Genomic DNA, 27,721 nt, shown 5'->3' with positions numbered 1-27,721 from the left:
TGTGCATTGTAAGTACCTCTGTAATATAATTAGTTATATGAACTGTCCATTCTCACTCTACTCTACTTAGGCTCTGCAATCTTTGAGGAAGAGGTCTTGCCTTTTCATCTGTGTATTCTCAGTACCCTTAGTAGTGCTCAGTGAATGACTGTTGTATTAATGAATGCATATATGAATGCCTGAGTACATGAATATATGAATTCATAAATAAATTGCTTGGTGCTGAAGCATTGTGTGTGTGTGTGTGTGTGTGTGTGTGTGTGTGTGTTAGCATGCTCTCTAATGTATGAATAAGTTTTTGCCAAAAACAGTACAAAAACAAAACAAAACAAAACAAAAGCCTTCAATTTAGAGGCAACACAAGAAGGCATCATAGTGGAACAGACTGTGGACCAAATCTAGATTACTGGAATTTTAATATGAGTTATGCTACTCACTAAGTGAATGCCAAGTCAGTATTTATAGGGCTCTTTATTTCATCTGCAAGTTTAGAGAATCACACATGGCAAAAGTTACAAAGATGGTACTTGAATAAAGTTTGGAAAACACTGTTCTAAGGCATTTTATGGGAGTATCATAGGGAATACTGTAGTGGTTTTCAAGCTTTTCTTTTTAAGGGGTAGAACATCTTATCAAATAAAATCTTCAAAGAGCCTCAGAATGTGAAATAGATAAAAATTGAGATTTTGTGGCTGTAAAGCGTCTTTGTCCTCTAATTCCTGCTTCTTCTGTTCTCTGACCTCTTATATGTCAGATGTGCCAAATGTTTTTCAAATTCATGAGTGAGTCCATTCTTAGGGTGAGGCCTAATTCTACATCTTTAAAAATAAACAAGATGGGCATCTGGGTGGCTCAGTTGGTTGAGTGTCCAACTCTTGATTTGGCTCAGGTCATGATCTCAGGGTTGGTGGGATTGAGCCCCATGTCAGGCTCTGTGCTGACAGCACGGAGCCTGCTTGGGATTCTCTCTCTCACCCTCTCTCTGCCCCTTCCCTGCTCATGCTCTCTCTTTCTCTCCCAAAATAAATAAATAAAAATTAAAAAAAGAATTTAAATATAAACAAGGAAATTACAGTTTCTGAATATAAAGATACTTGGAGACCAATAACACATGTTTCCTTATGTTCTTTTCTGCTATATCAAAACAATGTTACACAGCACTCTGGTGTCACCAAATTAGTTTCAGCCTTCTGCTTGTGAGATTTTTTTTCATATGCCCACTGAGATCTGCATCCCTGACCTCTTAGGGGGTTCGGGACAGATTGGCTCTGAATTGGGTGTCTGCTTCTAAGTGGGCAGTAATCGTTGGCAGAATTAATACCCAATTAATTCAGTAAAATCAGCAAGTGTAATATCATTAATTCATTTGAGGTACTGGTAAGATTCCTCATTTTTTGGACTTTCCTCATAGGAAGTCTATAATGATGTAGTATTTATATTTCTGAGAAAGGAGCACACAGAAGTTCTTTGTGCTTTTTTGCTCAAAATAATAATGAACTGTTGCACTTTATGATTTCAGTCTTCTCCCCAAGTAAAGAAAACAAGTAAATTGATGATTGGTGTCTGGGATCTTTGGGCCTAAAAAGAAGACATTGATCAAAATCCTGTCTATCTCCCACATGTCCCATGAGACATGTTTGAAAAGCATTATATTGCTGGACAATTTTTAAAAGCCTGGGGATGTAGCCCTTGTGAATGAAAATCAAGAGTCTTCTGTATTAACTTAAAATAATTTTAGATATTGAAGCAAAGACAACTCAGAAAAAGAAAATACTTGTGAATTCTTGTTCAAGTGTAAGAGAAAACAGACGCAAATTAGTATGCCTTTTTAGTTATGTTTTATACACATAGTCTAAGTTTTCCAATTTATTTTAAATCTGTATGAGATTACATAAAAGAGTAGCTTTTCTTAGGCTCCATATGTTCTGAAAACAATAGAATCTTTTTTTTTTTTTGCTTCATTATTTAAAAAATTATCTGGTTCCTTTCTTGTCCTGAAATTCTACTTTTATTCCTACTTATCCTCTGTATCATGGTCCTGACTCATCTTCATTTGCTCTTGTTCTTTGAGAAACAATGCTTGTTTGCCTCTTTCAAGAGACAGTGGAGGATAATGGTTAATTGCATGAACTCTGCAGGCACAGTGCTGCGTGTGAATCTTGTCTCTGTCCTTTCCTACATGAATGTGCTTGGACGAGTCATTTACCCTTTCAATGCTTCAGAATTCTTAACCTGTGCAATGGAGACAAAACTAGTTGTGAGGATTATATGCGGTAATATATTCAGGGACTATAGAATAGTGCTTACCACAAAGCTATTAGTATTCTTACACATATGCCCACCGAGATCTGGATCCCTGACCTCTGAGTAAGAATATATATTCTATCAATATTGGTTATTTGTTAGGTGATATTGGTAGTTTGCCAGGCATTCTGGTTCTCTCTTGCTGCCTCCTATCTTCTGCTTTTGGATTGTCATACTTCTAGTGTTTTAGGGAGAAGCATAGGGCATATACATTTTATTCAAACATTTTTTAGTAAGTATTGTTAGACACAGGGAATGTAATGACTAACAATATTCACTGTGAGCTTCTGAGTGGTACAAAACTGTGCATCCTTAAAAATAAATATATAATTACGATAAATACCGTGAATAAGAAAAAAGTAATGACATGGCAAGACCTTGTGACAAGCAGGGTAAGTCAGTAAAAGCTTTTCTGGGAAAAAGATATTTAAGCTGAAGTCTGAGGAATGAGTTAGCCAGGCAAAACTGAAGAAGTGTTACAGTGCAGAAAAAGTCCTGAGGCAAGGGAGGCGTGTTGGATAAACCCCAAAAGCAATTTGGCTAAAGAAAAATGAGATCAAGGGCACAGTGATACAGGATTAGGTAGGGAAGGCAGTGGAAGCCAACATAAGAAGGTAAGGCTGAAAAGGCAAAGAAAAGACCAGATCTGTAGGGACTTGTATGTAATATTAGGGTTTTGGATTATCCTAAATGTAACAAGAAGCCATGAAGAATGTAGATCAGGAAAGTAATATAAGGAATTCTGGATTTTTAGAAGATCAGTTTGGAGAATAGATAGAGGGAGAGGAGTAAGGCTCCTTTCTTTGTTCTTTAGTTATAGTACTTATAAAAGAACTGTTACCTCCTCTGTGAAGCTCTCCTTATAATTTTTGCCTGTAGAGGTGACCTTCACTCATTTGTTCACCTAATGAACCCACTGTGCTGTGAACCTAACACATACCAAGGACACCGTAAGTATTGTAGAATGAAGAATCATTTATTCATCCTTCTGAAGACAAGACCGTGGGCCCTTTAAAGTCAAGGAAGTCATTTAGCTCCTAGTTTCAGGCTGTTTGGAAGCTAGACCCTCACGCTGTGGGGATGGTCTTTTTATCCTTTGTTGTGAAGAAACGGTGCATCTAGATTTTAGGTATTTTTCAGAAGCATATGATCCATATGTAGTTGTTGATTTATGTGTGCCTGGGCGAGGAGGAGTTCAGGATCTTCCTACGCCGTCATCTTGTGGAAGACCATTAAGGCATTGTTTATATAAGTAGAAACATGGGAATAGTTTGTCACTTTCTCTCTGTTCTGTTAGTGTGGGAAATTAATAACATTCATCCAAACAAATTGTACACTAAGAATTTTTTCTTTTCTGTCAACATGTGTACTGATTTCAAGTTTGTATCCTATTAGTAATTTACCGAGAACACATTTTATAGTAGAAGTTGATTTTAAATGGTTGTTCAGGAGACACATTTTACTCAGGGCAGCATTTAGCCTAGCTACTTTGCAGTCTGATGACTATTAAAAGAATTCCATTATCTCTTTGTTACTTATTATTCTCTCAGGTTAAGCTAATGATTTAAGTTCATATTAATTCTTAATACTTTCTAATTTTTATCTCAAAAGTCCTTGATGCTTTCTGCCTATTTAAACAAACTGATTTTCTCTCCCAGAAATGCTTATGTCTAACTGTTGGGTGCTTATGTCTTAAGAAGTTTTACATGGAAAATGTCTTTTCTTATTACATACACATTTTTTTTCTCAAATTTGTCTGCTCTCCATTATTTTTATCCCACTACAACAATTTTTAAGAGAAGGCACATTGTCCCCTCTGTTTATCTTCCCTATAGTCAAATCCAAAAGCAATTGTAATTGAGTGCAGTAGTCCTAAGTTTCTGAAAGTGTGATGAGACCAGTAGATGCAGACTCAAGAGATTAGTTTTATACTTTATGTATGTATGTATGTATACTTTATTCTTTATGTATGAATTCTGGAAATTTTAATCTATTTATTGACTCTAGAGAATTTATTTTTATAGGTTTTGTTTTCTTCCACTAGTTTTCTAGAATTTCATTAGATTCATAAAGTTTATGGATAATTATAATGCAACCTCTTGATGATTGAAGACATCAAAGGCCCAGAGCTAGGCAGTGTTAACCTTAAAATTAAAAGCTATTTTATCTGCAAAAATTTGGGAACAGCAGAGAACTGCAATTCAGGACATGCAAGCTATGGCAAAACCATAAGCAAGTCAAACAAGGGAGAGGAATGTTATTTTATGGAGACAAAGGAGGAAGTTGGGAGGGGTTGTTTTAAATGCAAGTCCATTGGAGAAAAGCAGGAGTTAAGGCTGTTTCTCACTGGATGAGTTGCAGGGGTAGCCAATTTCTTATAGGAGATGAAATGCACATCTTTCCCTATGGGAACTTGTAATTAATGATTTTTTTTTCAACGTTTATTTTTTTGGGGGACAGAGAGAGACAAAGCATGAACAGGGGAGGGGCAGAGAGAGAGGGAGACACAGAATCGGAAACAGGCTCCAGGCTCTGAGCCATCAGCCCAGAGCCTGATGCGGGGCTCGAACTCCCGGACCGCGAGATCGTGACCTGGCTGAAGTCGGACGCTTAACCGACTGCGCCACCCAGGCGCCCCATATGATTCTTTCTTGGTAATAATTCTTCTGTTGGAGTCTATAATTGACAATCTTCCTATAATTGACATTTGAGTGATATGTTCCCACTTTGGCCTCCTAGCTCCTTTTTACTGAGGTTTCCTTTTATTAATTTTCACAGTGGATTACTATAGTGAGGTGGTTATGGCTGTCTGGAAGGAGATAACAATTCAGACTCCTCTTTGTCCAGCATTTCTTCCCCAAATGCATACTACATTAGATGCTAGACTTTATGCTGGTTATTTTTAAAAATTCAAACACTAATTGGTTTAGTACAAAGGATCTTAGATATTTGTACTTTATGAGTCAGTAAAAATTTCAAAGAATTAGGAGACTGATAGAGTTGCCAAAGTTTAATTTTTCTTAGGTGAGGCCATTGAGAAACAAAAGAAAGAAATGCTTTTGCCCTATTACATTATCATCATTTCATGGAAAGAAATTTTAACATCTGAAAGAGTGATGAGTAGTGCTTTTACTGTTAATCTACAAATGGCAACTATAATCCAAAATAGAGGACTAAAGCCATCAAAATATTTGACATTCTCTATGGAGAGCTATATACAAAAGTGGTCAGTCAACTCCTTGAGACAGGTAGCAGATGGGTTCTGATACCTGCCATTACTCCAACAACCTCCCAGTGCTCATATAACCAGTCTGGGTGGGGAAAGGATGGATGTGGAGAAGTTTTGGAGAAGTGTTATTGGCCTACTGAAGATGAAAAACTACTGTAGAAATCAGGGATATCTTCCATAGAAGGAAGCTTAGCTTCTGTATCCCTTAGATTCTAATTAGGAAAACAAAACAAAAGGGATTTAATACAAGAAACTGATTACACAAGTATTGGATGATGAACAAAAGGGGTCAGCCAGGTAACCCAAAGAATAGTGAAGCAGCCTCCATTCCTAGTCAAGGGGGGAAATGGTGTTATGAGATCTAGGCATGCAAAAGAGGGTTCACTCCCATAGGAGCTAGAACCACCAAGGGGTCACTCTGAAGAGTGAGTAGATATTTGATGGGGGGTATTGTGCCAGTGGTTCTGGGTCTGCCAGAAGGGAGTGCCAAAGTAGTCTCTACTCTTGGAATGAGGAAGAAAGTCTCTTTTCTCCAATTTTCTTCCATCCTCCTACTAGTGACTCCCATTGTCAGCACTTAAAGGAAGCCAGCTGTGAAGAGAATGTATAAATGTAGTTTGCAAAGTCTCAGCCCCAGCATTACAGAACAGAGTTTAGAATGATTGGCTTGGGGCTGAAAGACATTAATAAGTGACTGACGTAGTATCTCATTTCTCCATTGGTCACTTATGCAGAATACATTCTGATCTGCTCTATGTGACTTCTTGAGCAAGAGAGAAAGAGAAATGGGGAGAGACAGCTGGGCAGGAGGAAGAGATCGCAGCAGAGCACCCTATGCCCTCACCATTTGGTGCCACAAGGATGCTGGAGCTTATTCTGGATCAAGTGCACTGTGGCCTTAGCCATCTTGTCAGTACTTCATTCGGCACTTGAGTACAATGACAGACTATAACTAAATGCTCTGCTAAGTAAAAAGACTTTTGCTCCTTTTAATTAATTCTTCTCTGCTGCAATGTGAAAGAAATTGGAACCTAAAGAGCGGGGAGGGAAGAGGAATAAAAGAGTAGACCATTCCATCTTCACACTCCAATTCCTAAACACTGGCCACTGAAGTGGCTCCACAGGGCCTGGCCATTGAGCAAGGAAAGGAGAAGGAGATGTGATTTAAAGCAGTTATGAGTTGCAGTAATGGACTCAGTCTGAACTGATGTTAAGGAAGAGGAAATGGATGTGACATTGCAGATGGAAAGCAGTGGTTACAGAAAAATTAAAACCATGATATATCTGGGCTCTACTGAGTTCAGAATGTTCAATGAATCAGTTACACAGAAATCAAAGCCAAACTTTTTGAACAACATCTCAGCATAAAGGGCAATCTTTAAATTGGAAAAAAAAGCTTGCTTAAAAAGTCTAAATATTACTCTTATTTTTCTCATTTCTTCATGGTTTGGCCTAGCATGTATCCATGATGTAGGCTTTTAGAGTGATTACCATTATTCATTGAAATTTTTATCAGCAAGGGATTACTAGTATCAATAGCTATAACCTATGAAAAGAGAAATTCACACTAGTGCTATAGCGGCCAGCGTCCTTCTGCTCATTTTAGCTTTCAAATCTCTGTGGAGAAAGGAGAAAGAAGGAAAGGTGAAATTATATGAACACTGTAATCTTGAACATAAGACAATGTTATGAAAGAATAGTATATGTTTAAAAGCATCTTTTAGGTGGTAAAATACAAAAACCATAGGAAATCTATTAAAATGTGCCAGAAGTGGAATTTATAGTCATCATACTTACTCATCACCTTAGAAATTCTTAGAAATATTTTGTTTTAATAAAACATATGGTATTCTATGTATTGAGAACAAACTCAATGAGTAGGACCTTTCCTACTCATTGGCAGGAAGAATCATGGGTAATGGAAGAATAATCTCAAATTAAGAGAACTTGACTTCTTATCTACATTTGCCTTAAATTGGAGGCAGTTAAAAACTTCAGTATCTTTTAAAAAGTATTTCTTTTTGTCCTTACATGATCAGGGAGCATGGTTCCAGAAAACTGATCAACTTAACTTGTATTTCCATCATCAGAAATGAAATAAAAATCATTTCATTCACGTCTACCTTGTAAAGATGTGAATAAGACCCAATCAGCTGCATAGGGATAGGTTAAGGCTTGGTTTTAGAAGCAAAATTTTCTGGTCTGAACCAACATGAGTGTGACTTTGGGCATACTTCATTGCTGTTCCAAGACTTGATTTCCTCACCTGTCATTATTCTTGTGCCCATCTCATTTGGTTGGCTGCTCTTATGAGACATATTTGAAATCATGTATTTACTTAAACTGGCATAGCTTCTCAATCTATGTGAGCCTAAATGAAAGGCAACTGACACTAACAATCAGCAATAAAATGGTTTGTACAACCCCTATTCTCCTATGTATATGTATTGTGTGTGTGTGTGTGTATATATATATATAATATGTAATTTGTATTATATAATATATAATGTATAAAATTTATTATATATTACATATAATTGTATAAAATAAATATTATTTTTAAAATTAGAAAAAATGTTTATTTACATTTGAGAAAGACAGAGACAGAATGCAAGTGGGTTAGGGGCAGAGAGAGAGGGAGACACAGATCCGAAGCAGGATCCAGGCTCCGAGCTGTCAGCACAGAGCCTGACATGGGGCTTGAACCCAGGAGCTGTGAGATCATGACCTGAGCCACCCAGGCGCCTGGGTATAAAATATATATTATATATTATATATAATGTGTTAAATTATGTGCTATTATATAATAATACTATAATACTATAAAATAATATAATATTAACATATTACAACATTTCTCAGATCTCCCAAATAGAATCACTATTACCATCAAAGAGTGATGCCAGGAGTGCCTGGGTGACTCAGTCTGTTAAACATCTGACTCTTGGTTTCGGCTCAGGTCATGATTTCACAGTTCATGTGTTCAAGCCCCACATCGGGCTCTGTGCTGACAGTGTGGAGCCTGCTTGGATTCTGTTTCCCTCTCTCTCTGCCCCTCCCCTGCTTGTTCTCTCTCTCTTTCTCTCAAAATAAATAAACATAAACTTAAAAAAAAAGAGTAATGACATAAAAGTATTTCTGCCCCACAAAAGCCACTTGAGATAATGCCTGCTGACCTTTCTAAAAGCCATAAAGCCATTTTATTATTTTTTTTATTTTTTTAACGTTTTATTTATTTTTGAGACAGGGAGAGACAGAGCATGAATAGGGGAGGGTCAGAGAGAGGGAGACACAGAATCTGAAACAGGCTCCAGGCTCTGAGCTGTCAGCACAGAGCCCGACACAGGGCTCGAACTCACGGACCGCGAGATCATGACCTGAGCTGAAGTCGGCCGCTTAACCGACCGAGCCACCCAGGCGCCCCCATAAAGCCATTTTAGAACTCCCATTTACTCATTCATTCTTTGAGCAATTATTTATTGAGAACTTGCTTTGTGCTTATCACTGTACTAGGCACTGAGGAGGCATATTTTAAAATTGCCCTTTAGCTTTGTAAAGTTTTTGGATCAAATCTGTTGTCAGGGTCCTAGCAGGAAATAGATTGCACTTTCAATGGGATGAAAGAGAGATCTATTTAATGGAGATACTATTTACATACTATTTACTATGTGGTCAGGGCTGAGAATAAGCAGACAGGCAAGGATGGAGCACCACAAGGCTAGCCACAGTCCTACATCTGAAGGTCAAGTGGAAATAGTAGTTAATGGAACCAAGGGAACTTAGAAGACAGGTGCCTACAGAGCTGTGACGTAGAGTAGAAGACTGTAGCCACTGCTACGCCATAGCCAGCAGGAGAAATCCCTCTTTCTTCTTGCCTCCCATCTACTGCCTCTGCTTCCCATTGGCTGAACACACCCAGGAGCCAGAGGGCTAGAGAGCCCATGGACAATAGTCCCAGAGCACCAGCCTCCAAGAGCACAGGATGGAAAAGGTGGAGGGGTGAATCTCGATTGGAAAATGAAGAGTATCCAGAAAACATCTCTCTTCTCGTTTTTCTTTTTATAACAGATATTGTGTTTTATTTCTGAATGTAAAAGTAAAATATTTTTAATATATAACATTTGGAAAACTGCCTTGTAACTTGAGATCCTGCTTTTTTCTAACCAGGTCATCCTCTCAGTTAGAGGCAAAGAAATGTATCCAATAAGCTCTCACACTCAAAGTGTCATAAAATATAAATTTATTTCCGTGGCTTAGACCTCTTAAAAGTACTCTTGCTTGCCAGATGATCTACTGATGTTACCCTGGAACATTTTGCTTTTCTTCCTGTCATAAATTTCCTTAGCATGGCATCTTTCACACCCTTAGTATACTAAATTCCTTTCCATATTTTTGCACACCATGTTGTTCTTAATTATCCCCAGAATTAACAAATTCTATTTGTTATTTAAGGCTAAAAAGAATCCTCATTTCCTTCCCAAAGCCTTCCCTGAAACCCAACACCAACTATTTCTTTATTTCTTTTTTTTTTCTTTTTTCAACGTTTTTTATTTATTTTTGGGACAGAGAGAGACAGAGCATGAACGGGGGAGGGGCAGAGAGAGAGGGAGACACAGAATCGGAAACAGGCTCCAGGCTCTGAGCCATCAGCCCAGAGCCCGACGCGGGGCTCGAACTCACGGACCGCGAGATCGTGACCTGGCTGAAGTCGGACGCTTAACCGACTGCGCCACCCAGGCGCCCCATATTTCTTTATTTCAAAGAAGAGTTTTATTTACACGTATGACTTTAGCGTTCAATTATATTCTTTGATTTATTAGCTTTACAAATATTTTTGAACAACTACTATGTACTAAGTACACATTTAATATGTGTAAATTTTTCCTTTCAAAGTAGAAGTTTTGAGGGCCATATTTGCTTTGAGCTTCCTTCCTTCCTTCCTTTCCATTTCTTTATTAGATTTATTTTAGAGAGAGAGAGCCAGTGAGGGAGAGGAGCAGAGGGAGAGAGAGAGAATCTTAAGCAGGCTCCATCCTCAGTGCAGAGCCCAGAGTGGGTTTGATCCCATGACGCTGGGATCATGACCTGAGCTGAAATCAAGAGTTGGATGCTCAACTGACTGAACCACCCAGGTATCCCTGAACTTCATTTTTTAAAAATCATTATTTTATTTGAGTATAGTTGATACACGATGTTACATTAGCTTCATGTGTACAACATAGTGATTCAACTTCTCTATATGTTATGCTATCTCACTATAAGTGTAGCTGTCACACATACAATGCTATTATAATATCATTGACTATATATTCTATGTTGTGTCTTTGTTCCCATGACTTATTCATTTCATACCTGAAATCCTATATCTCCCACTCCCCTTCACCCGTTTTACCCATTCCTGCACCCTCCTTCTCTTGGGCAACTGTTGGTTTGTTCTCTGTACTTATAGATCTAATTCTACTTGTTTTTTTATTCATTTGTTTTGTTTTTTAGATTCCACACAAGAGTGAAATCATATAGCTTTGTCTTTCTCAGTGTGACTTATCTCACTTAGTGTAATACCCTCCAGGTCCGTCCATGTTGTTGCGAATGGCAAGATCTAACCCTTTTTTAAATGGCTGCATAATATTCTATCATCTGTATACACCACATCTTCCTTATTCATTTGTCTATCAGTGGACCCTATGTTTATTACAGCATTATTATTTTTTTAAATGTTTGTTTATTTATTTTGAGAGAGAGAGAGAGCAAGCAGGGAAGGGGCAAAGAGAGTGGGAGAGAGAGAATCCCAAGCAGGCATAGAGCCCAATGCGGGGCTCAAACTCAACGAACCACAAAATCTTGAGCTGAGATGAAATCAAGTTAGACACTTAACCAACTGAGTCACCCAGGTGCCCCTATTGCAGCTTTATTTACAATAGCCAAGATATGGAAGCAACCTAAGTACACATTTAGCTTCATTTGGATTCTGTCATACTTTGCACAAGTCTGAGAAGGTATAGTTAAAGGTCTTCATTTCTGCTGGGGAAACTTGATCATTGTCCCTGCCTGCTGAAGATAGCCTGGAGATTTCTACTCCAGTTGCACCTATTTTTAAGTGCAATTCCTACCAAGCAAAATGGATGTAGGATAGAAAGTAAATTTTGCTTCATAGATTTTTCCTACTGATTTAGTATGTGAAGCAATTTGTTAGAGATCACTTTGGTATTCTTATTTTCTTTCCAGACCCACACTCTACTAATTATGATTTTGTTTTGAAATTGACTGCAAATAACATTTGCATCTTGACAGTCCAGATGCTAAACTTACAGTCATGTGTGTTTCATTTTGCACCATGATATGACATGATACTACATGTATTTTGTTAACTGTGAAAATTCAGTTGACACTTTCCAAATAGATATTTAAGAGACCACGTAATTTATCAACTACCTACAACCTAAGACTTAACAGATCCTAGCCTATCACTGTTTCTTAGTTTCTTCATCCCAGATAAGTAGAAATCCTTTACCTCCCCAAAAGATGTCCCCCCAAATATATGGCACAGTAAGTTTTGTAGAAATAAAATAACTTTAAAAATAAGTTAATATTCTTATGTATTTTGTGGGTTCTTATTTTATGTGTATATATAAAATACATATATTAATATATGACATATATTATTATATAGTGCATATTATAATATATACTATATATAATATATAAAATATGTATAAAATCAATTTTTGGATCATAAAGTAATACATCACAAAAAATTTGGGAAATATGGAAAGGAAAGAAAAACCTTATAACCCTTATATGATGTCTACTGTTACCATTTTACATAGCTTTACTTTAGTATTTTTCTATGCTTTTATTTTTACAGAATTATAATAATTGGGTACATCTAATTCTGTATCCTGAATATAAAACTTAAATCTTGAATCTTGCTTTTTTTTTAAACTTAGGAGTATAAGCTTTTATTTTTTCCGGATTCTACCTTATAGAAGCACTTGAGATTAAGGATCACTCTGTGATAAAATATGTTTGTTATTTGTCTACTTTTGTTACGTGTCAAGGAACCTTTGAGTAAAAGCTCTAAATTCTGGCTACTCCTGTTTGGCCAGCATTCTAAAAGTTCAATAACTACAATAATTCCTTGGTGTATGTGAGGAAATTCTTTTCCTTGGCATATTGAATCAACCTCCTGAAAAACCTATGGGATTCTCTCCCAGAACACTTACAAAGGCAAAGTTTCTCCTTCCCCACTCTCTTATCCACTCTGTCACTTCTGCTGCCGACTTCTGCATAATATAGTCAAATTATGTGTTAGAAATTCAACCCTGGTTTCCTGGGTGATGGTACAATGCCACTACTTAGTATTCCTAGTCACATAGCTACAATTCCATCACGCTCTTAATCTATATATATCTTCATGTTCGAGAAGCAGACTTTTCAATCAGGCATGTATTAAGAGTTTAAACGTACAGAGTGAAAAAATGTAGGAGCTTCTTGAAGTCAGCAATGATGCGGGACATTTTTTTTTTACCAAGATTTTGAAAGACCACCATATGGACTAACGCTTCTTGGATTCAATGATTTCTATAGTGTATCTTTTCCAGTTCAATTCTGCAAACAGAATTCTTTATATTCTCTTATAGACTATTGAATGCCTGAACTTTACATTGGGGCCTTTTTTGAAAGCCTGGGTTTTCAAAATGAGAAGTTAGTTTTTCTTTGGAGTTGCAAAACCAGGGTGTACCCTTAAATTTTGATAATGTTATTGAGGTTCTTTGTTTCTGAAGTGGCTTAATGATCTACACAAAACAAATATCATAAACTACAGTGTTTCTTCTTCCAAATGGCCAGGTTTATGTGATTTAAACCAGGGAATTGTAGCTCTAACTATCCATTGCTAAAATTTTCTGTGGTAAATACTTGCTTATGTGTTTATACATATGAGAGGTTTAAACTGATGGTAAAATTGAAATTAAGATATTTTTTTGTCATGTATATTTTCTGTATTGGTTTGTTTTTCTTTCCTTTTCTTTTTTTGACCGTAATATCAAAGCCTTATGTTCCTTAAATTCTAAATCTGCCATGTTTTAAGCTATGTTACCTGGGCTCAATTATTTTTCTGATCATTTGTTCCCTCATTAGGAAAAAAATGAAAATAATCCCACAGATTGTTATGGAGGTTAAATGAAACATTGTATGAGAAAGTATAAAGCCCTTCACAAACACATATTATTTCTATATTCTTAATGACCATGGATTATTTGGTAGCCTAAGTGTTACCCTCTATTCTTTTCTCTCCTTCTGAGAAGCTTTGCACTGATTTCTTGGATTTTTGTATTTTGTGAACCTCTTTTTCCACATTTCAGATTAATTGGCTTGGAAAATTATGGTATTTACTTATACACATACATTATATACACTCAAAAGTTAGTTTGGAGAATACAAATAAGCCACGTATTTGTATTCAACTAAGGGTACTGAGCTCTTTTTGTGTGTGTGTATCTCTTTTTTTTTCCCTGTAGGTCTTAAAAGTTGTCAGCAAAACTGTGCCGGATAAGAGACATTCTAAGAGGGGATATTTTTCACCTCTATAATGAAGAAAAGCAGGAGTGTGATGGCAGTGACGGCTGATGATGTAAGTTCTAAAAGTCAGAGTTGCTCGATTCTATCCACTTTTTGTCTGCTCAATGAAGTCAGTCTATAATTTTATTCAAAGGGCAGGCTAGGCTGTTTAACAGCACCACTTTGTCACTAATTATTCCTGTGACCCAGGCATTGCCAGCACCTGGTCCCAGAATTCTGCAAAGTAGACAACAGGAACACTGCCCTCTCTGCAGCTTGGAGATGGGCTCAGCTTCATGGTTGAATTCACAAAACCCCCAATCTCTGATGGATGCCTACATTCCAACTCTTGCAAACTCCTCTTTCTACACTGCTTGCATGATCAGTTTCCTGATGACTTTCTTACCCATCAATACTCAGGCACAGCTAATCTTTGAGAGTCACCTCCTATGGTGGGGTCTTTGACAACTGCTTGTAAGAAGTCTGTGATGTATGCATCCTGTAGATCTTGGCTACTCAAATGTGATCCTCAGAGCAGTGGCATTAGCATTGCCTGGGTGTTTATTAGAAATGCAGAGTCTTAAGCCACATCTTAGACCAACAAATCACAGACTGTATTTTAACAAGATCCCAGGGTGACTAGATACATTCATTCTTTCAGAAACCCTGCTCCAGGTTATCAGAAGAAGTCTGTAAACTTACCATTTCATAACTTTGCATCATGGGCGGCTGAGATTAATTATCTCCTTTGCTTTCAATTGCCCAGTCTCCTGTTAGTGTGACTTTAATTGTCCAGGTTTTACTCAGTTTCTGATTGTAATTGAGTTAAAAATCATATGCCGACTGATATGATGTGCAGAAGGAAAAGAGGGGGGTAGGAAAAAAAGTATTTTTCCTTGCTTTCTGTAATACCTCGTCTTGTGGTTAAGCTCCTGTTTCAACAGATGGGGGACGGGCTGGAAGGAACTTGAATCTGCCAATTACTGTAAAAGTCTGTCTTTTGGTTAAATGCCCTGTCTTTCAGGATTTTTCCCTGTTCTTACTTCTTCCCTTGCCCATGGCATTGGTCAAAGGGACTTAGCATTAATTAACATTATGGTAAAAGATGTGCGGTATTGTCCTTGTCTTGTATGGTCCCCTTTCCACTAACATCCACTATTGTTCAGTTGAGGAACAGCTCATTTTCCCAGGTCTTGGGTGTCAAGTCTCTGTCCTTGGTCCATTGCTGATTAAGCATGTGACAGGTGTATGAAGTGATGACTGCTTTCAGCGTGAACAGTATACCTTCTTAGTGCACTGTGAGTTTGACCTTCTCCCCCACTGCGTGAACTCCTCTCAGCGGGGACTCTGTTTAAAAGCTTTGCTTTCTGTCCTACACTTACATTGGGGCTGCTTACCCCATGGACTTCTGGTCCCTTTGCCACATGTTGAAGCAAATCCCATAGCAGGCAAGCAGAAGCTAATTCTCAGCTTCTTTCTGTGTCCCTGTAGGTGCTTGTGGGAACTTCTTGGACCCACAGGTGCAGACGGAGACTTAGCTGTGCTGTGAGGCTCTTGCCCACCAAAACATACCTTTTCGCCATTGCAATTTCTACTCTTGGTTAGTGTTCTAGTTTCATCACCTGTGATAATATTTCCTTTCTTTATTTCCCCCTTCTCTGCTCCTTGACTACAAGGGAACTTCCCTTAACTCATATTCTAAGTTCTCAGTACCCATGGTAAAAAGTGATGTTCAGACTTCCATGCTCTACTCTGGACATCTAAACGGACACTTTGGGAGTTCAGAAATCATTTTTCGTAAAAACAAATAAAAACACACAAAAAAACCTACCTTGGGATTGTCTTTTAATACTATTTGTATACTGTGTGCTCCAAGATTCTATTTTTTGGAAGAATAAAACAAAGCAATGCATTCTGTCTATAAAAGATGGGCAATGATTCTTTCCTTACAGTAATAATCCCAATCCTCCCTTGAGGCAGTCGGTTGCCACAGTCAAAAGATAAAAGATGGAGATTGTTGCATACAAGAACGTGCAAAAAAGAAAAGCACATTCAAAGAATATTAAACCTACCAGAGTGGATAATTATTACCTAATTTGCAGTGTCCAACATGCACTAGCCACATATGACTCTTAAGCACCAGTCTGAATGGCAATGTGCTGTAAGTGTAACAATAGATCTTGGATTTTGAATATATAATAGTATAAATATAAAAGAATGTAAAAAAATTCATTAATAATTTTTTATATAGATTACATTTTGAAATGATGATATTCAGGGTATACTAGTTTAAGTAAAGTATACTATTAAAAGTAATTTCACCTGCATCTGAAAATAATGTAACATTGTATGTCAACTATACTAAAAAAAAGTGATTGCACCTGCTTCTTTTTTACTTTTTTAATGTGGCTACTAAAAAATTTAAAATTATACACTTGGCTCCCATTTGTGGCTTGCACCTTATTTCTAGGGGACAGTGATGACCTGGCACTTTTCACTATGTGCCTCAACTCTTCGAGTACAAAGCTTATCCTGAATGTTAACACACACTATTTCTTCCCTCACAACAAGAGCAACTTCGCAGTTTACATTTTATATACCACACTCTTGAAATAAGTTTTCACCCTTAAGTCAAAAATATTTTATCATATTTTTATTTATTTTAATTCAGCAAACATTTATTTAGTGATTTAAATAGTCATTTAATTTAGCACCTGTTATCTGCCAAACACTTGTTAGGTTCAAGAGCATAGTGTTAATGTCCCTTTGAAGCTTATATTCCAGAGAGGTGTGGAGAAATCAATGGATAGATTATAAAATAATCTCAGCTCTGATAAGAGCTATACAGAAAAGTGAAGTTGGTCAGCAGGCAAAGAATGCTTGGATGGTGAGAATAGAATGTTTATGGAGGAATAACGGGAGAAGATGATGTACGGACAGAGAGGCCATGTAGGCTGTGAAGGTGTGAGCCCTCTGAAGATCAGAGGGAAGAACATTTCTGGTAAAGGGAACAACATGTGCAAAGGTCTTTACTGCATGTAAAATACTATGTTTGTCTCTGTCAGAATAAGCAAATGCATAACCATGACTATTGTGTTTGTATAATTACAGTACACAAATAACTTTAATAGGAGACTTTATATGATGAATGACACAGGAACAGTATGCATTAAGTACTTTGTGTTTGGGAACTAAGTATCAGAAGTGAGGAATAAATTAATGCTGTTCAGGTACTAAACATGAGCAATTAATTATTAATAAAGGGATTAAGAATAGCTCACATAGGTGGGAGTTGCTGGTTTAGGGAAGAGGGGAAAAGGGGAAAATGGATAAGAGGTAGGAAAGAAGAACCAGGAAATATGTGACACACACACACACACACACACACACACACACATACGCAGAAAGAGAGAGGGGCTGATTTTACATATAAAATATATTATTTACCTCTGGGCAAACTACTCATAAGTGATGGTGATTGCCTGCGATTAAAATACATTTTTCAAAGAAAAAATACTTTTGTTATCGTGTCATGGAGCATCATGACATTTAGTTTTCATAGGGTCACTGAGTGTCACTTGTTACTTCCCATACTTTCTTTCCATTTCTCGTTTCATAAGGTTTGAAAAACTCTGGCCTATGGTCCAAAGTGAATTGTACCCAAGCTCACTAGAAGTCCTTGGAGGTACCTAATCCCATTTCCTCACCAGGAGTTTAATCAGAAGAATTCCAAAATTGGAGCAAGCTCCAAAAATGTCTTGGGATAGACTAGCAAAGCCAAAATAAAACAACAGCAGCAGCAACAAAGTTGTAACTACCTAGGAACTGATATTCCTCAATTGGACATTTCAGTGTTGCTAACTTGGTTAGTTTTTTCTTTCTTTTACACATTATTTATTTTGAGAGAGACAGCGTGAGTGGGGGAGGGGGCAGAGAAAGAGAGGGAGACAGGGAATCCTAAGAGCCCTACATGGGACTGGAACTCCTTAAATTGTGATTATCCAGGAGCATGAGGATAATCCCAAACTGGGTTATTCCCCTTGGAGTTGTAGAGATATAGGGTGAATTTAGGGTAGTATGATGCATTTAAAAATGTGTAATTTCCAGAAGTAACATTCAAATTAATGTTTCTTTCCCCCAAATCTTTGATCTGAGGAGTGGTGTAGTCAGCCAGAATCATGCTAGTTAAAATAGGAATATAAATCTAAGATCTCAAATTCAGTAATTGAGAACTGACTGAATTAGATTTTTCCCTTCAGGACGTTGGCAATTTGGGGGGATTACTATATAGATTATGAGTGTAAATGTAGAGTTGGAGTAACTCTACATGGGTTAATGAGTGTTTATAAAACAATATTAATTTTTTTAATTTTTTTAATTAAAAATTTATATATATATATGATTTATTGTCAAGTTAGTTAATATACAGTGTATATACAGTGTGTTCTTGGTTTTGGTGGTACAGTCCCATGATTCATCACTTATATAAAACAATATTAATTAATGTTCCCACAATTTTAAGTTATTTCTAAAAAGCCACTCCATTATGTTCTTTTGTGGCAATGCATTTTCACATTAACTGGGGTCTTTTAAAACAAATTATTTTAACTCAAGGAATGACTTCAAATTCATAAATTTGAGCCTGTTAGCAAGTCAGTGTGGGATACATTTTGTGGTAGGTATGACTTTGTTACCTTTCAAATAACAAGTACAAAACAAGCACCCATTTAGTTCATTTACTACAATTAAACCTAGTTGAAAATACTTTTCCTTTTCTAAAAGGGAAAACTATCCAATAACTTTATTAGGAGACTCTAGTGGTTGGTGGTTTAACTAAACAATGTCCTTATTTCTGTTCTCTGGTACAAATGCCCTTGCATAGCAGGTAATGTATATACTTATGACTTGCTTCCAGATAACCAGTACTTTCTTTACATGAATATTTGGAATAAGACTGATTTATAGTCAGGAGTTCTGGCTTTTAGTTTGTTCTTGAGTCTTTTCAGGAAGACTTTGTGTATTCTGTTTCAGGAACTTATCTTTATGCCTTTTCAGGAAAAAAAAAAAAAAAACCAAACAAAACCTTATATATACCAAGCTTTCCCCTCAGCCTCTAATTTGTAAAACATACATACACACACACACACACACACACACACACACACACACACACACACACAGTAACTACACTAAGTGCTAGGCCTACAATGAATTTAACATAACTGGTTAGTAAATAGTGAAACGCTGACCACATCCCAGAATATTTTAAACTCTGGAAAATTATATTTTGTCTTCTTGTTGAATTGGGGTCCTCCTAAATTTTAAATAAATGGTATTCCTGTCAAGCACAAGAAAATGGGGGTGGTATCCCATTTCAAGTAGAGGGTGGGGCCCCTGAAAACTGTCAGACCTATTCATACCCAAATTTCCTTCATCAAAAGGTGGTTTTGTGTGGATCAGATAAGCATAAATCACTAGAATATAGGTTTCTGTGAGCATAGATACTATGCTTCCATTTGCTGTTGTATCCTTCTTAAGTAGCTCAGTGTAAAACTATGATGGGTATGCAACAAATATTTGGAGATATATTCCCGGGTTTTCCTAACTCTATTCTGAAAGGCTAGCAGGGAAGAACCTGTCTTTTTAGGGCCACAGAATGATGTTCAGGTGAGACACCATAATAGGACTCCATTATTCCATGTTAAGATAAGAGAGTGATGGTTGCAGCTTTTGAGCTCCAAGTTGCTATCAATGGGTATTTGCATTGCTATGACATTTTCTGTCTTTGAGCTGGTATGAATGATACATCAGGGAGTAGCTCATTTGGGGCTCCTACTCCCAACAGTGCCAGGACCTACAGTCACCAAGAGATGTAGGGAGGACGAATAACTCTTATCAGTGGTTACAGCACAATGTCTTTATCTTCTCACAAGTACTTCACTTATGTCAGCATTAGGGCACGTACTGAACACATGCAGTTCAGTTCAGGGCTGGATAAAGTATACTCTTCTTTCTCTGAGCTCTTACATAATTTTACAAAAAAAAAAAAAAAGAAAGAAAGAAAGAAAGCAAGGAAAGAAAGACAAAAGGAAAGAAAGAAAAAGAAATGTCAACTCTGAGAAAATCTTTTATGGGAACAGGAATAAGTCAGATCTCCATAATTATCAAGATCTTTCTGTCCTGAGATAGAAAATATTTTTACTTTAAAACCCTAAGCAAGAAAGGGTATGCCTTAGCTAATGTGGTTTTCTCCTGTGTTGCAGAATGATAACATTGATTTCCAATATATATTCAATGATAGGTTTTCATTTTAGCAAGCTAAAATAAAATGAGAAAGAAAGGAAAAAAGAAATAAAAATTTAAGAGAGAGAAAGAAGATAGAAAGCCCTCTGATCCACATGCTATAACTGGTAAATATTACCTACTGTCCTAAAAATCACCAAGAATGTGCAACTGATAGTTTATTCCAAAAGTTGAAAGTTAGCCAGCCTGCCCACTTCTTGTTTTCTCTTAAGCTTTTAATGTGAGTGTTAGATTCTGATTGTGAGATCACGAACCAGGACTTTATGAGTGACAGCTCGATCATTTAGGTTCTTATTTCACTCCACTGTGCATCATTTTAGACATTTGAATTTCATTCTCTTTTTCTTCTTTTTTCTCTCCCTGTGGTTCCTTCAGAATGTGAAAGATTATCTTGAATGTAGCTTGAGTAAATCCTACAGTTCTTCTAGTAACACACTTGGGATCGACCTCTGGAGAGGGAGAAGGTGTTGCTCAGGAAACTTACAGTTACCGCCCCTGTCCCAAAGACAGAGTGAGAGGGCAAGGACTCCCGAGGGAGATGGCATTTCCAGACCTACCACGCTACCTTTGACGACACTCCCAAGCATCGCTATTACAACTGTAAGCCAGGAGGGGTGAGTAGTCTCAAAATTAAATGTCAGTTCTAAGTTTTATTTTCTGATTATTCCAACATAATCTCCTGCTATTAAAATGTTGGGTATTTGTGAAGTAACTGAGGCTGTTGACGTTTTGAGAATTTGTTTTCCTTTGGGTAGCAAGATGAGGCCCTTTACACAGTGGAGAGATTTTCAACCTGTTAAGATTGGAAGGAGCCTATCGAGGGAGGAATGAGATAACATTTTTATTAATGTCAAGGGAAAACAAAATTACTGCCTATGATCAGTTTTTTTAAATAACTATTCAGTGTGCATCAATATGTTTCCATTTAGAAAAGCAAAATCGTATCAGAGTACCTAAGGGAATTATGTATGTATATATGACAGGAGATATTTTTATGCTCTGCTCTACATATAATTATTCCTAGTTTCTTTTTATTCTTATACCATTTTACTAACCTCAGTTTGTGATTATGTATGAAATAGAACACTTCATTATAAATCAAAAGAGGAATGAAAATTATACTCTGAGAGATGCTTGGGCTATTTTGCAGAGTCTCTATTTGTAAATGAGGCTATCTGAATCTAGGGCTGAAAAGTTAATCAAGTACATATAATCTTATAATTGTGGTTAAAATTGCATGGTGATGCTGCTTCAGTTGTGTGTTTCATCATACATTTAATAATTAGCATTTTGTTTTTTTTCATTTTTTCCTCTACATAATTTTCAAATATTTTCCAAGAATGGCCTGCTTACATAACATGGGGTTTTATCATTACAATGAAAAGTGTTTTCTCTATATTTTATGTAATTTTAAATTTTAAAAATATGGTGTACTTTGTGTTTAAATCATTTATCAAGGAGAAGGACTAATATTGCATCATTAAAATCTGGTTTTTATGCTGTGCCATATACCCTTGTTACTTGGTGAGCTTCCATAGTGCTGATGCGTAGCCCAGTATGTACCCATTGACTAATGCAGGGCATTTGTTAGTTGCTGGTTCTCAAATACACTAAGAATTAGATCACTGGGACTCCAGCCATTATAGTTACTGGCATGAAATGGTTCGTCAGACAGTCTGTATGTGATAGATAGAGAAGCATGGTAACATACCATAGGGAAAACGGGTTAAAAATTTGTGAAGCACTGACTTACCATCCTCTGTTGAGCTGAATTAACATTAGAATTGTCATAGCCAATCATTGAGAACTAAAATGGGCATATCACTCCCGGATCGCTTACTCAATCGCATAGCTCATGTAATTAGTCTTGGTTATGCTTCTGCAGAATTGCAGATTTGGAGTTGTAAAGAATTCCACAGATTTATTTTTCAGCAAGTTGGCACTGGTACAGTTGTACCAGTTGTTACAATTTTGAAATGCTTTCATACCAGTTGGTAAATGTATGCTTTCCTGAGTTCTCTGATTGCCCCTTCTAGCATCCCAGACTCTTTCCCAGAAGTAAATTCCTCACAATCCAGCACCTAAGGGGGTGATGACTGGCACAGCACGGATCTGGTTTTGGCAGGTGTTGATGACATACTTTATAGGATAACAATCTGGATAAAAGGTACCTTGTAAATTTTGAGTTTATCTAACTCAAGGACACCTTGAAAGTTGTGGAATTGTCCTTCCCATAGAAGTATCAAATCCTGCCTGACATTTGGGATATGATTGTCTATCTCTGTCAGTTGAGTGTATTAGTTTGTACAGCGACAGTAATAATACTCACCTCATAGGCTATTGTGAGGATTAAATATAGTAACCTCTGTAAGATACCTACCTTAGTAAAAAGCACATGTTAGGTTATCAACAAATGTTAGTTTCTGTCCCCTTGAATATTATCCAGTAAACCCTTTTGAAAGCTAGAAACCATGTCTTAAGTTATCAGCAGCCTCATGCAGGGTACCAGTAATTTAAAGTGAAGTGGAAGATTTAGCCATTATCCAGGGAGTTTGTGTTGTGCAATCAGTAACACTACATATTAAGTAATTCATTCCTAACATGTCTTTCATTTCAATTACCTGGATACTTTTTAATATATGAGAGAGTATCAGTCATTGACTCTACATTTATTTTGAACTGTGGGTATAAAAGCATTGCTATATATTCCTTAAAAATGCTTTCACTGGAACATGCATAGTTGCACACTGGTAGAATTGCTGGCTGAGGAATCTGATTGAAAGACTTTTGATTAGAAGTGAGGAAGTCGAGCTCCAACTATCACTGTCATCAACTTGATGCAAGTTCACAGATGTCAGGGATGCAGCCTCTGACCATGTGTGGGAAAGAATTATACTTACCACTTAGAGCACTGAGAATATGCAATCAATCTCATGTCTAAACCAGGGGTGAGAAAACTTTCAGTGAAAGGTCAGCTAATATTTTTGGCTTTGTGGGCCTTGCAGTCTTTTTCATGACTATTCAACACTACTGTTATAGTGTGAAAGTAGCCATAGATAATGCATGATGAATAAATGTAGCCGTGTTCCAGTAACACTTAATTTATACAAACAGGTAGCAGGCTAGATTTGGCTTGCGAGTCAGTTTGATGACTCCTGACCTAGACTTAAAAAAGATCTCTAGGACATGACTCCTACTCTGGTATTGCTTTGACAATTACAACTGGGTGAAACTTCTCTTGAGCTCCTGGTTGTTGTGCTAAATGTGCCATAGATAAGGGGCCATGTGTTAGAGATTTTATTTTTAAAGCCAGTGAAGGAATTTGAGTGATGCAAATGAAAGGTAGTGCCAAGTGTATATAAGGTTAAAAAGAAAAACCCTGATATAAATTTAGCTGTTGTTTGGAGAGAGCACATCGATGACAGAACTTGGCCGTCATTGCAGGCAAAAGGCCTGGAATATAAAGACAGTGGTTTGATTTACCATAGAGAAAGAACAAATTATAAATGACCTGTGTCCGACTGAGTGAACTTGCATCCTATTACCTTTTGGATAAGGTTCTTCATCCCACAGAAACCCAAATGGACACACAATGGAAAGATAATACCTAGTTTTCAGAGTTGTGATGAAAATTAAAGATAACATGTGTGATTTACACTTTAAAAAATCATAAATTAGAGCCGAGGAAGAAAGGATAGCAATAAAATATTACTCTCAATATTTTCATTAGTGAGGAAAGAGAGAATGGAAGCTGATTGGAGAAGATTCAATGAAGGAGAAGTGCTGTAATGTGGAGACTTACCTATGCTGAATGGAAGGAACCAGTAGATGGGAGACATTGAAGATAAGAGAGATGGGCTAAGTTGGTATTGAATATACTAAGGAAGGTACAGGGGGAAAGATGAGTTTCAGACAAGATTAGAAATCTCTTCTTTTTAAATGTGTAAATCCAAGGCAGAAAAGAATGAATATATTGGAAATTACAAGAAGAGAATTAGGAGAACTTCTTTTCCAAAGATCTCTACCATCAATGTTTATCAAATATTAGAGTGCATCAGAAACCCCTTGAAGGCTTATTGAAAAACAGATTGCTGGACCCCAACCTAGAGCTGAGAGTCTGGGATAGGGCTTAGAATACATAGTTCTAACAAGTTCCCAGATGAAACTTCTGGAACTGACCTGGGGTCCACATTTTGAGAATTCTGGCCTAGATTTTCTCAGTGAAGTAGGAGGTTAGGTCATTTGCTGAATATAAGGGCAGTGGTCCTTCCACTTTCCTTTCAACCAAAGGTATACATAGTTCCAGATCACCAAGCATGAATTTTTATTTGGTGGTATTTCTTTTTTCTGTGCCATGCCAACTGACCTGTGGAGCAATTGAATTCCCAGGTATTAGATAATAGTACTGCTTTAAGAATGCTCACATCTTGGAGTGCCTGGGTGGCTCAGTCAGTTAAGTGTCTGACTCTTGATTTTGGCTCAGGTCATGATCTCACAGTTGTGAGATCAAGCCCTACATCAAGCGCTGCGTTGAGCCCCACCTTGGGCATGGAGACTGGTTAAGATTCTCTCTCTCTTTCTCTTCGTCTGCCCCTCCCCTTGCTAGCATGTGCTTGTTTGTGTTCTCTCTCTCTCTCTCTCTCAAAAAAAAAAAAGAAAGAAAAGAAAAAAGAATGCTCATATCTTAATGATGCAATGGAAATATTGTCAAGTGAATTTTCAGTTGGATAGGAAGAAGCTGCGAGATGAAAAAGTCAAGGATTCTTGTTTGAGGGTTTTCCTCATGGCGCACTTTTTCTTAAGAAGGCCTGGCTTCTCCTTTGTCATGCTCTCAAAGAAGATTATAAATATCAGTTTGCTTGTCTCCCATCTCTGTCTGCCTGAGGGCTGTGCTTTGCTTCTCTAAATGTTTCAGTTGCGAACAGGATGATTCTATTGGGAATCTATTAACTTAGGTGTAATATCCTTAATGTTCACTGTCCCAACTTTTACCTCCACTGGGGAGAGTGGTGCCATTTCCCTGTTGCTGTGTGGAGGGCTGGAAGCCATTTCAAGTGTTCTCGTTATCACAGAGGGGGAAAGTGGTCAGTCTGCTGAGGTGGTGACTCAGAAACACAGGATGTGCTTTATTGTTCCTACTCTGTGCCACAAGTTTACAGTCTGATGAGGTTTTCAATAAAAATATTTTATATTTTTGAGCTGCTTCTCCAGTATAGATCCTAAAGCCCCATTTTAGAGATCAAAATGCCCACAGATGCTGCATGCAAATGCCATAGATTCAACAAAAGGTGGTATGAGGATGGGAAATTGACGACACACACATCTGTTTAGCTCCCACTAGGTTTTACCACCCACTCAAATACTTTGACTACAGAAACTGTGTTTGTGACTTGTGCATTGAGCACTGCAATCTACATGTCAGCAATACACAAAGCCCCCTTCCCTTGGGTCCCCATGGCAGGTATGTGAGATAATGGACAATGGTATACAAACTCAAGCATCATCCCTCCACACTTCATTGCATATATATTTTATCAGTCAGGTCAAAATTATATTGGAATATAGGAAGTGCAGGCTTTATGTAGAAAGTACTTAGGATCTAGTCTCTAGGATTATGATAATTGGTGTATGGCTTTACAGAATAGATAGTATGCTCACTATGATACACCATAGTATATAATGTCCTTTCCATCTCCTCTTTTATTTAAATTTAATTCCACAACAACCCTGTGAGGTGGGCATTATTTCTTAAGGTAAAGCAAAAACAAAAATGATTTCAAATAAAGTATAATCGTTGGAATAAAAGGTTTCATAATACAGAAAGAATTGATTTTGAAGTTTGATGGCTGACAGCTTTCAATTCCCTACCTCTCCCCTTTGCCTCACATCTAGGAAAGAGAAGAAAATATGGAACCACCCCCTTAACCATAATAAAATGCTATATCACTTTCCACCTCCTTCTAAACTTTGTTTCTCTTTAGATAGAACCTGAGATCTTCTCCTTGGGGAATTCTTTCGCTGTTTACTATGTGAATAGTAAACTTTATTTCTTAGATGTTATTCCTATGTGTTATTCAGCCTGATATCCATAAACTCCTGGGCATAAGGAGCCCAGCTTCCAGCAGGGGATACTAGGTACCCAGATAAAACAGGTTTCTTAGTTTTATACAAGGTAATGGTGTTTTATTCCTTCAAACTTGTTGTCATTTCAGACAGAAACAAAAAAGTATTGTGATTAACTCATGGTCAAGAACTGAAAGAGAAACAAGACATGGTCTCTGCCCTTCCCTTTAGTGGTTATAGCCTCATAATAGAGGAAGATGTAAATTTAAAAATCACAAAATAATGTCAGAGGTAGTATGTACAACTTACTGTGGGAATGGAGAAGAGTGAATGGCTGTTTTTTCTGGTTTGAACAGTATGTGTGTAGAGACATAAAAGTGCAAAAGAGGATGGGATGTTGAAGGAACTATATTCAGCTTTATTTGGCTGGAGAACAGGGTGAGTGTGCTGAGATGCGGTTGTCAAGGCCCTTGAAGGCTCTGCTGGTCCATTATCCTGAGGATATTGGCAAGCTATTGAATGGCTTTCAGAAATGAAATAAAAGAATGTTTCTATTTTCAACAGTTAACTTCAATGGCGGTGTGGAAGATAGATTGGAATGGAGACAGAAAAGTAATTTAGAAGGACACTGCTTATGTCCAAGTGAATGGTGATGATGGCTGAGTCAGAACAAAGGCAAGGAAAATGGTCAGAGTGTAGCAGGATGCTCGCACAGAGAATCATGACATCCAGACTTTTCTTTCCAGGAAGCAACTTTATTCATGCCGGCACAGCTCAGTTGGGTTCATACCAAACTGAGCCCCAAATGCCACATGGCATAGTTTTTTTTTACATTTCCTATTTCTTTGTGTCCCGTATATGGTAACACACAAACATGCAGTCTAATTAAGTGGTCTCATGTTACAAGGTCATGAGGGATGTTGTCATGCATGCATATAGCCTGGTTGCCTTGAGGGTTTTTTTTTGTTTTTGTTTTTGTTTTTGTTTTCATTTCTTAGGGAAGGGACCTTACCACAAGAGGAGGACAAAATGTACTAGGTACTGTTCTAGGAGGTGGGATGTAAGGTGAAAAAGGGCAGAGAAATTCTATTTTTATGAAGTTTGCATTCTAATGGGTGTGTGAGAGAGAACTCCCTAATATCCATTTTTCCTTCTCTCCAACTGTAAGAAAAGTCCAGAGTTATAACCGAGCACATGGCTACCCAGGAAATAGACTGTACCTTTCAGACTTTCTTGCAGGTTTCTCTTAGTCTAGGTAGAACC

At 37.3% G+C, this 27,721-nt stretch overlaps 1 protein-coding gene across 1 annotated transcript in view; it reads left to right on the top strand.

The window, feature by feature from the left end:
* The first annotated feature begins 14,123 nt into the window (after window positions 1–14,123).
* The window catches only part of PDE4B (phosphodiesterase 4B), a 437,163-nt gene continuing 423,565 nt past the window's right edge, over window positions 14,124–27,721 (top strand). The window contains exons 1-2 of the mRNA XM_047084729.1: window positions 14,124–14,165; window positions 20,771–21,009. Coding sequence (XP_046940685.1) covers window positions 14,124–14,165; window positions 20,771–21,009 — 281 coding nt within the window. The remainder of the gene's footprint in view (window positions 14,166–20,770; window positions 21,010–27,721) is intronic.

This window comes from Lynx rufus, unplaced genomic scaffold (assembly GCF_022079265.1).
Source record: "Lynx rufus isolate CCGP_SWC_20201006 ecotype Redwood Valley unplaced genomic scaffold, mLynRuf1.p SCAF_2, whole genome shotgun sequence".
Classification (NCBI taxonomy): domain Eukaryota; kingdom Metazoa; phylum Chordata; class Mammalia; order Carnivora; family Felidae; genus Lynx; species Lynx rufus.
The sequence above is the reverse complement of the archived record's forward strand: the minus strand, read 5'-3'. Positions and strand labels throughout refer to the sequence as shown.